This window comes from Populus nigra, chromosome 18 (assembly GCF_951802175.1).
Source record: "Populus nigra chromosome 18, ddPopNigr1.1, whole genome shotgun sequence".
NCBI lineage: Eukaryota > Viridiplantae > Streptophyta > Magnoliopsida > Malpighiales > Salicaceae > Populus > Populus nigra.
This window is the reverse complement of record NC_084869.1, coordinates 2,822,364-2,833,676: the sequence shown is the minus strand read 5'-3', so window position 1 is coordinate 2,833,676 and position 11,313 is coordinate 2,822,364. Positions and strand designations below refer to the sequence as shown.

At 33.7% G+C, this 11,313-nt stretch overlaps 1 protein-coding gene across 1 annotated transcript; it reads right to left on the bottom strand.

Annotated features, from left to right (window-relative positions):
* Positions 1-5,748: 5,748 nt before the first annotated feature.
* On the bottom strand, positions 5,749-10,849 carry LOC133678283 (DNA polymerase epsilon subunit B). The gene is made up of 13 exons (XM_062100564.1): positions 10,615-10,849; positions 10,330-10,531; positions 9,880-10,033; positions 9,656-9,787; positions 9,145-9,222; positions 8,095-8,199; positions 7,890-7,970; positions 7,657-7,787; positions 7,449-7,543; positions 7,266-7,365; positions 6,887-7,001; positions 6,669-6,779; positions 5,749-6,254 (listed from the first exon to the last, which is right to left on the bottom strand). The coding sequence occupies exons 1-13, from the start codon at positions 10,775-10,777 to the stop codon at positions 6,114-6,116; spliced, it is 1,608 nt and encodes a 535-aa protein (XP_061956548.1). The 5' UTR covers positions 10,778-10,849; the 3' UTR covers positions 5,749-6,113.
* Between the last annotated feature and the right edge of the window lie 464 nt (positions 10,850-11,313).

Here is an 11,313-nt window from a genome sequence, read left to right as displayed (position 1 = left end):
AAAAAAAAAAAGATAAGATAACATCCTTTTTATCTTAAATATCTTTATCTTTTCTGATGAAACTTTACCTTAATAGACTTTTTTACAGTAGAATCATTTTTTTTTGTTTTTAGTTATATATATATATATATATATATATATAAACAAAATAAACTAAAACATAATGGTAAAGTTCATAGTGATTTTGTAGTAATGTGAATTATAATAGTAAATTTATAGTCTCTTCCTTCATTACAAAATCATTTGGCCTGGTTGATAAGTCTAATAGGGAATTTTTGTTTGTTTTTAATAATGAAAATACAAAACTATCCTTTTAAAAAAAATTAAGTGTGGCATTGGGGGTGTTTTTAATTTAAAATGCATAACAAATTTACATTGTTACCCTTGAAATAAAAAATACTTTAGCTTTGGGTCATTTTCATTGTTTCACTTTGGTTTTTTTATTATTATTAAGTGGGGTGAGGGACATATTTATACCTTACTATATAATAAATATTATTAAGAAAAATGCAAAGACATGCCTCAGCGCGTGAATGTTGGTCGCTGTCTTTGGGCAACCCATATAATGTCATCTGGTGGCTAAATAGAGCTTTTTGAGTCGGTGTCTGATTCATCTAGCACCTCCATCCATGGCTAGTGTGTGTAATCAATGGGCATCTAGTTTGGCGTCAATAACTCTTTTCTTTTCTTTTCTTTTTGGTTCTCGTGTCTGACCCTTTAAATTTTCAAGGTAGTCCCTCATATTTTTTATCATTCGGACTTGGTTCTTCTTTGTTTTATTTATAATATTTTGTTCTTGATCTTTTTATAAAGTTTTGATTTTTTTTTAATTTCATTCTTAATCCTGATTTGCCATGTGTTGTTTTTCCACTTTAGCCATTATTCTTTTGATTTCTAATTCTTTTTAATTCTTTTATACAATTTTTATTAGTTTTCAATTTTAACCCCCAATCCAGATTTGTTATATATTATTTTTTTCAATTTGGTTCATATTTTTTTTCTCTTTTTGTTAAAGGTTTTTTTTTTATTTCACCCTTCAATTAAAAATTTATAGTTGCCCTCTAATTTAGTTTTTGTTTTTATTTTTATCCTTATTCTTCTAATTACTATTTTTTATTTTAAGTCCTTCTGTATAGTTTTTTTTTTCAATCTCATCCTTCAACATTTGATTTGTTAAGGATTGGGTTTCACGGTTTTTCTATGTATAGTGCTTCTAGTCTAATGAGCTTAATCACAAGTTTGAAGAGTTAATGAGGGTCGATATTCTTCTTTTACTTATTTTTTTCTGATTTTATTATTCACAATTAATTTTTTTTATTGTCTAATTAAAATAAAATCAATTTTTAAAACTTTTGGTTCTAGCAATATCCCAAATCATCGACTTTTTTTTTTTCTTTAAACACGGTGGTTGTGAACATCGATTTTTTTAGGAAAAAAGGTGGATCTGCTGGACAAGTATATATATAAACCTGGTTAATGTCTAAAATCAATTTTACCAAGAATGAGGTGAGGTGGGATCTTGAGCTTGGCTTGATGAGGAACCTTGTAATTTTGTTTCCAACGCTCAATATCCCATCTTTTACAGATTGTACCTTCAAGAGATCTTGTCAGCATTAGCCTTCATTTCAAATCATCAAAATCTTAAAATTCAGTTATCTATATTCAATAAAGACAGGCGGTGTCTTCTGTTGACTGTTGGCCTACCATTGCTTGTTAAAAAAGTACTGATCAGGGAAAGCCATCTCCTATCCTTCACCTACCATTATGTCACGAGGAAAACCTCTTCCCAAGAGATTGGTGACTCTCATCTACTTACTCGGCCGTTTTCTTCACCTGTGAAAAACACACACACGCACCCTCCCTATCTCTCCCATGTTCTTTTCAAGTCTTCTGACCTTGAGGATTTTAAAATGGAATCCCTGGGAACCCACAAAAACTATCCAAATGGAGCAAAATCACAGTAAGAGGCCGTGCTAGATCAGTCGACCTACAGGTCCATGTTCATGCATGTATGGCATCACTTGAATGTTTTTTAAGAAATAAAAACATTTACTGACAGTCTATACAGTAGTACTGTTTCATTATAAATAGACATTTTTCTTGACTGTTAACCTGTTTTACCTACTCACTCTTTTAGCACCAGCAGAGATTTTGCTTGTCCCCAGAAGCTTGTTTTGTCTCTGGGGTAACTTCAACTGTTCTTGCACACCTTGCATGTTAACAAGAGCTCCCATCTGTACAATTAGTTTCTTGTCGCCGCAGTCTCTAAATATCATTCAATCCCAGAAGAAAAGGTCTTCTCAGCTCAATTGATGCTTATATATTCCTAGCTCTATTTTTTTCTTGGTGCGAAGATCTTCCCGAGCTGGTAGGCTATATAAATATTTCGTTCTTCGTTATAATGGACATCTGATAATCAGCTGGTTGAGTATCCAGGCAAGTGGTCATGTGGAGAATGTTGTTATGGGGCATCTAATTAATGGATGAAAGCCTCTCCCTTTTGTGATCTTTTCGGGCATTGGTTGCAGATATATGAAATTAAACAAGATCAAGGACGTTGGATCTTTCCTTGTCTGATATGATCATACAAGTTATAATATGATTTGACACCTAATTACCTAATGTGAGATTAACGGTTTCTGGGGCCACAAGTCATCTATGAACTGCTCAACTATAAAAACCGCCAATAGCCAGCTTCAGAACTACTTGAAGAGGTTTTCTTTAGCTTAACACAAGAGGGCACCTACCAATCCGCGTCAAAACCATGTATTCCAAACATCACTTTTGCTAATATTTTCTCCCTTCTGTTCATCTTATAATTCCCAGACGTCACTGTCGTTTATTTCCAATTGGATATTAGCCTCTTAATTTCTTCAATGTTTGAGAGCGTTTAATTAATAAGATAAAGAATATTGAAGTAAAAGGATTGTTTTGGTTGATGAAAGTAGAAATAGCATGAGAAAATGCTACTCTTGAGTACAACTTACTCTTGAGCTTGTGGGTATAATTAGGTAGAGGAGAGGGATGTGAAGTCGAACTGTTGGAATGTATACACATTCCTTTGAATTAATTTGTACACTAGCTAGCCTTGATGGAATATATCACCTTTGCGTTATTAATATTCTCTGATAAAAACCACATGCCTTTTCACACGTGCCTCGAATAAAAAGGATCAGAAGAGATATCATCACATGTTCTATATATATATTAAGAGAGATGAATTATAATTATTTTTTTACTATGATTTCAAATTCTTTTTTAATATGATTTAATTTGATGAGTGCACAAAATATACCATTTTAAGTTAGCTCAAAAAAAATGTTCATTAATAAAGTGAATAATAATCTTTATTTATCATTCCAAACATTAATTAATTGTAAATTTGATGATAATACATGTAATTAGAATAAAATAAATTTTCTTATATCTTGTTTTGTCTCATTCCTCATTAATCAAATAAAATATTAAGACATTCATTATAATATGTACGTCACTATGAGGCACAACTTCTGTCTTTAACTCATGTTATTTTGATTTAACGACAATAATAGGACAAAAAAAGATATGAAAGTGCTTCATCTACTATTATACATACATATATATATATATATATATATATTCTAGTTGTAATTTAACCAAGAATTAGAAGAAGGTGTATTTGAAGCCGATACAAGGGGAAATGGACACGAGCCGTCATCTAAAGAGATAATTTAAACAAATTAGAGTTTCCCACTATGATCTTCGCGTGATTTTGAAGAAAACTTGACGGTATAAAGTAGGAAAGTCTATCAATAGCATAAAGAACAAAAGCACTGAAAGCATTATCTTTCGGCTCAAGTGTTGATTGAGCTCAAAAAGTCTAAGATGATAGCAGCATTTTGTCATGTTTAAGTCTGACAGACAGACAGACAGAGATTGTATTCATAAGATAGAACCCCATCTAGCTAGGATCGCAAGGGAAAGCATCAGCAATCTTCGTCAATGATACTTGTGAGTGCAGCCACAGGCCACTTAAATGGCCGCACGTTCACTCTCCTCCGTTGGCCACTTTCAAGCTAGCTCGGAGTAGTTCAAGATGTCCAAATCAAAACAACAGTTTATTCCACAAAGCTGGAAATTATTATGCAAGGTCTCCGTGAAGACAAAGGAAGCCTTCAACAGTCCTCCATTCGAAACAATGTCTGAGCTCGATGGTCAAAAACCAATGATGCTAGGTATTGTCTCAAGTGCGAGTGCTTCAACGTCTGAAACACCCATTGGTGCATAAGAACATTTATTTCATTCACTTGCTAATTATGTCTTTCTGCTCATCAATGTTTACATAAAGATGAGCTCAATCCCTTATGCAGCCAGAGGATTAAAAAAAACAGTCCGTCCAATATTTAACTTAATTATCAAGCTCCTATCTGATTCTAAGAAGACGATGAAGGAAAGAAGACCAGCGTAGTGCAAGGACTATACAACATTTTAAGCCGACAAGGTTTGCTCATCAGGGATAGAACTATAGACACGCCCCTGCCTGGTGTTACTTAAGAGACAAAGAAGCAATGTAAAGACCAGAAGATCCTTCATCAATGCAATATATTACAAAACGGTATAGTTGAGATGAGAGCTAATAATTGAGAGGTGCCGGAATTTAAATTAATAGAATTACTATCTATTAACCAGCTGGTTATTATTAAACCATGACTGCCAAGTACATAATTAAAATGAAAAGCATACTTAGATTTATATAATCATTAATTTCAAGATTTGTAAAATTAATCAAAGTACAAGCTAATCCAAATATTTACTTAATCAAAAAAAAATATGAAGAGTGGACTTATTCTATCTGATCAAAACCATGCCCTATCCATTTTTATTTTTATTTTTATTTTTATTTTGGATTAGTACTAGGTATACCGGTCAAAATCCAACTAATCCTGGAAATACACGAATACACGAGACCTCGACAAGGAATTTTCTATAAGGGCACCACAATTAATTCATGAACTTTATCAAAAAAGTCCAATGACCCTATGAAATTGTTTGCACCTAGTAAGTAAGAGTCAACTTGAAATCTTGAAAAGAAGCACATAGTCAAATCTCAGCTCTTCATCTCTTACTCGTCAGAAAATAAATTTAGATATACATTATTATTGACCTGGTTTCAAAGAATCCATATAAATATCTATTTTCCAGCTATTATTTATCATTCAACAAAAAATAATAATAATAATAATAATAATAATAATATATTAAATGATAAAATTATAAATAATGTGTATTATGCCACTATTGATATATTATATACTATATTGAATTTTAAAAAAAAACAATACTTTTTACGTATATATTTATATAATACAAATATTGATTATTCATAAAAAAACAAAACTTTCTAATTCAGATCGAGTTAATATCTATCATATTCGGATTAAATTATCATGAAAAAATTCAGATTAAATTATAGAACAAATCATGCAAGGCTTGCAAGCCCCGCCGAGGCTTAAAATTCTGAAAGGGGGGAAAAGGCATTAGTTGAACTTGTGCTAATTGATCATGCTTGGGGTCATCTAATTTAGGCCGAGGACCACAGGTTTATACTTGAAGAAACTAATAAAATGCCCATTAACAGAAAATCCAACAACCATAGGTGGTAGCAATGTGGGGTTATTTCAAATCATGACCTTTCGGAACACATTACGAAACTGAACAAGATCTTAGAATACTGATCGACAGTAGAGAAAGAAGAGTCACAGAGAGCACTGAGATAGAGCTGTAAAAAACAATTATAAACTCCAAAAGAATGCCATGACGTAGTAATCTTAACGCTAAGCTAGCGGGGAACATGTCCAAGTGGTTAGAGCCACATTAATTCTACAAGAAAAATTAATACATTTTGACTAGGAGAGTTTGTACTCACAAATAGTTTACACCAGATGAACAAAGCGATATAATTAAAACACACTATCAGCTGCTTAAAAAACTCTACAGGTGACTGATGGGACAAATTATTACTTATAAGGTGTGAACTTCAATATTGACCAATCTGAAGTGACAATGACATGATGTGGTTTTGCCGACTTCATATTTTGGAACATATTCATCTGCTAAAGAACATCATTTGATACTCACAAGGCTGACAACTCGACTTCCTGGGTGCAAGGACGATATGCTACAAAAGTGCTGTCATTTGAGAAGGATCCAGGGTTGAAACAAGTGATTCCTGTGTATTTGAATGCCTTCTGCTCACTTCTGTCGCCTAAAACTATCTGTACATGAGAATGAAATAATTGTCAAATCAAATTTCTTGCTGTCCAAGGTCCAAGGACTGTTTTTTGGTTTAAAATTGACAGGTAATTGCTTTAGCTTGTCTCCAAACATGTATACAATATATAAAAGCCCTTCCACTGATGAAGCCAAACAATTTTGCTCCGGAAACTCAGCTTAAAGTGGTCAAATTCAAGATTTTCTAGAATTTAAAGTCGTCAAATTTCAACCAAATAGATCAATCAAAATTCTCAGATCTCTTTAGAGCCACGATGTTATGTATTGAAGCAAGCATTGCTCCATACTACATGCAAGGTCAAAAGAGGGGAATGTTATGGCATTTCCTAATGTACAATACAAGGCGAGAGAATGGTAAAGGGCGGCAACAAAGAAAAAATAAAAAGACATGAGCATACCGTATGTGGAGATGGATAAAGATGTAGACAATGATCATAATTCCAAATAATTGGTTGAACAATAAGAGGCAGTGGGCATAGATGACTTTGATGGGTTATGGTAGCAACAAGCTGCATAACAAAGTAAAACCTTATTAGTTTCATTGATGAAGGTTCTCAAGACATAATATCAGTTTAGTGTTTGAAAAAGACAAGGTTGAGAGGTGAGAAAAAAGTACATGCTCAAAAGGATCATCAGTCTCTTCTGTAGAAGGAGGCATCAGGCATGAACGACGCATTCTATACAGCAGATCATGACGAAAGAATACAATTTCTTGGGTATAGAACTTGACTCTACAGTTAAATGAAAAGCACAGTAGTATTAAAACATTAAGCCCTCCTCAGCAGCTATAGGAACGGCACATTATGCACCATAAATATCAAGATTTCAAGTGTGCTCAAACGAAGTCCCTAACGCTTTTAAAGTTAAATGGTGCTGAAAATTCAAGGTGAAAAAAAAATTGAAAATCAACCAAGGTGGATCTTGGAGGATGTGCTATGGACATAGCTAGTATATCTTTACCATTTTTTAATCATACAATGGCAAGAAAGATTAACCTGCATGGATTGCTTGCAAATATGGCATTAGGAATGTGCTTCTGAAGCTCTTCAGTTAAATACTTTGGTAAAGGACATCTCGGTAGAACCGTGGACGGGCCTGAAACAAGTCAAAATGCTGATCATTCTCATGTTATGTAACACCATACATCAAAAGATTTAAAGCTATCATCGTTTTTCTACCTGCGTCCTCTGGACCAGGAATAAACATAAACCGACTATGCTCTTTTAGCCGTTGATGGGCTCCAATCATTTGCCCTAGCTTACCAAACTGTGATCTGCATGTTTGCGTGGCGTTTTGTTTCGTCAGTCAAGACAACATGATTTTTTTTTCTTCAGAAAGTAATGCTGATGAGAACTAAATAACTATTCTTGTATAAAGATCATTCACCTAAGGCTTGAGAATGAGTGAAAGGAAAGGTTGCATGGGTGAGAACAGAAGTTCCCCATGAAAACAAATAAGGAAGGAACCACCTCTTGACTCTCAAAACCATCAAGAACGGTCTCCAGCTTTCCCATAGCCTTCTCTAAGGACAAAAATATTTTTATGATCAAGTCCCTGGACAGCATATGCGCACATCTATGAACATGACAAATGTACATATTTCAAAGACTATGAATCACCTCTTCACTGTCTACCCAGATGTCAGAGAGTATGACAAACATGTCATTTAGAGATCGCTTTTCCAACTCTGCAAGTCTGAGCTATTGAAGTGTATAGGAATAGCACTATCAATGCAACATAGTTTAGAGCTACTGCTAGAAATTTCAGAACCATGAATAATATTTCTTCTGTAATCTGAATGAGTGCAAGCTTAATTAAGGATACAGTCTCCTCTTTTGTTAATGTACCACCACCAAAGAAATCATGCTGCGCAAGTGATTTGAGAGACTTGTCCCTTTCCTCTAATGGAGGAAACCCACAAGTAATTACCTTCATCACAGTAGAGAGACAAGTTAATCACAGACAATAAAATGACAATCAACAAGTTTTAGACCATGCAGAACTTAATATCTGCGCATGTAAAGACTTCATAGAAACTGTGTCAAAACTAGTGACAAACACAGGTGATCCACCAATTTTCCAAGGAAAGAAGCATCCAAATTATCAGAGATTATACAATTCAGTTATTTTGAATAAATTGGTAGATCATTGTTTGTGGGCACGAGATTTATACTCCTGACTCTGACTTACAGAGAGCACACTTAATAATTAACTTCTACTTTTTTTGGTTATCTTGATGATTCTAAAAAGTCGATTTCCATTATAATGAGAACAATGTGAGAGCATGTTTACATTTTAAAAGGGATAGCATGCATCAGAACATTATACTCATCTCTGGATCCACAAACTATATAATTAGCAGCAATGGATTCAGCATTACAATTCTCGACAAAGGAAACCTAAAAATCAAATATGCTAACCTATGGCCTAGTAGGAATTATACCAAACCAACAATGGCTGAAGAGTTCAAACTTTCAGAGTACAAGAAGAAAATTGATGGGTTGTAGGTGACTAATATTAATTTTCAGATGGCATAAACTATCGACACCAACAGCAAATTGTACAAATGCCAATACACGCATAAAGATGCAACTTGGAGCTGATCCGATTGCTTCCAAAGACAGTTCAAGTTAAAATGCCAAGGATGCATATTTTTAAGTCAAAATAAATAGGAGAATTTTTCAATAGCAGTTATGTAAGCAACAATCAACTTTTGGCAAAGGCCCTTCTATGACATATATTGAGGGAGCATTTTAACATACGATAATATCCCAATGTTGGAAAAAAACTAAAGCATGTAGAAATCTTCAGAGAAAGGAAATAACAGAACCAGGACAGGTTAAGGCATGCAACAAGAGGAAAAATAAAACTAACCTGGTAAATACCATTCACGAGCATCTCACCTTCTGCAACAACTATTGTGTTCTCTGATAAAAATCCTGTAGTTACTTTGTATTACTTGTCAAGGAAATTAACACTTTATATAGTTTATGTGACCGTTGCCATAGCAGCTAACTTCATATGATCCGGTGGAAAAATAAAGCATAAACTAGCAAGTCTGGAAAAATAACATGTTCCCGTTGTGTCTGACATTTTACATAATAAATTAACCTTTTCATTGCTTTTCAAGTCATTCATGAGAAGGCAAGAACCCACATATATGATCAGCTAGATAATACAATAATCACCTGGACCAAGAACGATAAGAATCCAAGAAAAGCCGATATCAATGTAACTATGTAGAATAAATTTAAAAGCAATTGCATACAATTTCCTCTTTAAGCATGTCTGGCAAGTAACAAGTTTACAGGACAGGATGGGGATAGATTTCAGTTTCAAGTTATGGATAAAACATTATGGAAAAAAAAATAAGTCCAAAGGATATTGCTTTAGACAAGTCAATTTCCACCGAAGCAGTAAGATCTTCCAAGTAAAAATGTCCATCCTCCAACTGAGATATCACACCCATCACCCATCTTCTCCCCATTTGCCCCACCAGAGACTGAATTGGAGCTATCTGCAGCGCATACAATACAAAAAAATATATCGCTATAGAACTTCAGAAGTACACAAGCAGACATTTAAGATAAATGGAGACGAGGAGCCCACCTCACAACTTCCATAATGCGACATTTCAGTATGAAAAGCAGGCTTGGAAAAATGTGAATCGCGTAAAACTCGTTGATACAATAACAAAAACCTATCTTTATAAAGAGCAGCTTTTGCTGAAGCATCACCATGTACATGCAACCCCCCTGTATGTCTACAAATACCGAAGTAAAAGAAAAAAATCACTAAATTTCCCCCATCATACCAAAAAACAATAGTTAACAAAATCAATAACAATTCCCATTTTAATTAAATTGCGCATGCAATTCCTAAAAAACTTAAAACAATCAAGAAAAAAGAAACTAAAATATTAAACACGAGAACCCACTGATATAATCCATGGGATCTATAGCGGAGCATAAAATATAATTAATTAATATAAAAATAATAACTAAAATACCAAAATTACAAACAGAGCAACAAAAATGAAAATAAAAAAAAATCACGTACTCATGAAACTGCTTTTTGATTGGATCATAGCGAAATTTAGGTATCAAAAAAGCATCAATAACACGAATAGCAGAAGTCGAACTCGAAACGGCACCGTTAGCTATGAAATCTTCATCAACAGCATCATCAGCTTCCAATAAAGCAGTTATAGCACGACTCACTGGTTCTTTATCAAGGATCGAAGATCTCACTCCCAATTTATCTGCAAAATAAAGTAATTAAAAAAATAATTAACTAATCAAATGTGATTAGGAGAATTGAAAGATGAGGATTGGTTTTAATTACGGGATTGGGATTGGAGGTGATCGAGAAGGAGATCGAGAGCTTCGTCTTCGGCGCCGAGAAAGCGGTTGGTGAAGGAGAGGATTTGATCGAGAGCGTCGATTTTGAGAGTGTAGCCTCTTATTTTGAATTTCTTTTGTATTAGTTTTCGAACTGTGCTGCTCATTTTCTGTTTCTGGAGCAAGGTAGATGGAAGGGAAGGGCAGGGGAGGAGAGGAGAGGAAAAGGAATTTTAACTTTGCGGCGGCGGGGTTGTATTTATTTATTTGTGTGATGGGGGGCTTCTGGGCGGGAAAGTTGATCAATTGGTGTGTTTGGGAGGCGGGGAACTGAAGAAAATTTTTATATTATTAATTATTTTTTTGGTATTTTAAGGAAAATAAAATTTATAAAAAAAATCATTTAGGATTATGTTTTTTTCTTGTCTCTTTCTCAAGTATAAATCCTATAAAATAATTAATGGAATTTCCTTAATATAGTAAAAAAAAAATTATATTTGGTTCTTTTTTCTTTCTATTGATCATTATTGCATTCTTGTTTTTTCTCAATTTTCTTTATGCTTTGTATGTAAAATCCACATGTAATGATTTATCGGGAAATATCTTATACATGAACCAGTTCAATGTGGAATGATAATGGTATAGTTATTAAATTTGATTTAAAATTTGATTTGGATAAGTAATTAATTCATAATTATAAGGG

Coding starts and splice junctions, on each gene's coding strand:
- LOC133678283 (XM_062100564.1), bottom strand. CDS start 10,777: ATGAGCAGCACAGTTCGAAAACTAATACAAAAGAAATTCAAAATAAGA. Junction 9,223..9,655: donor AAATTGACTTGTCTAAAGCA/ATATCCTTTGGA, acceptor GACAAGTAATAC/AAAGTAACTACAGGATTTTT. Junction 6,780..6,886: donor CTGATGATCCTTTTGAGCAT/GTACTTTTTTCT, acceptor TTTGTTATGCAG/CTTGTTGCTACCATAACCCA.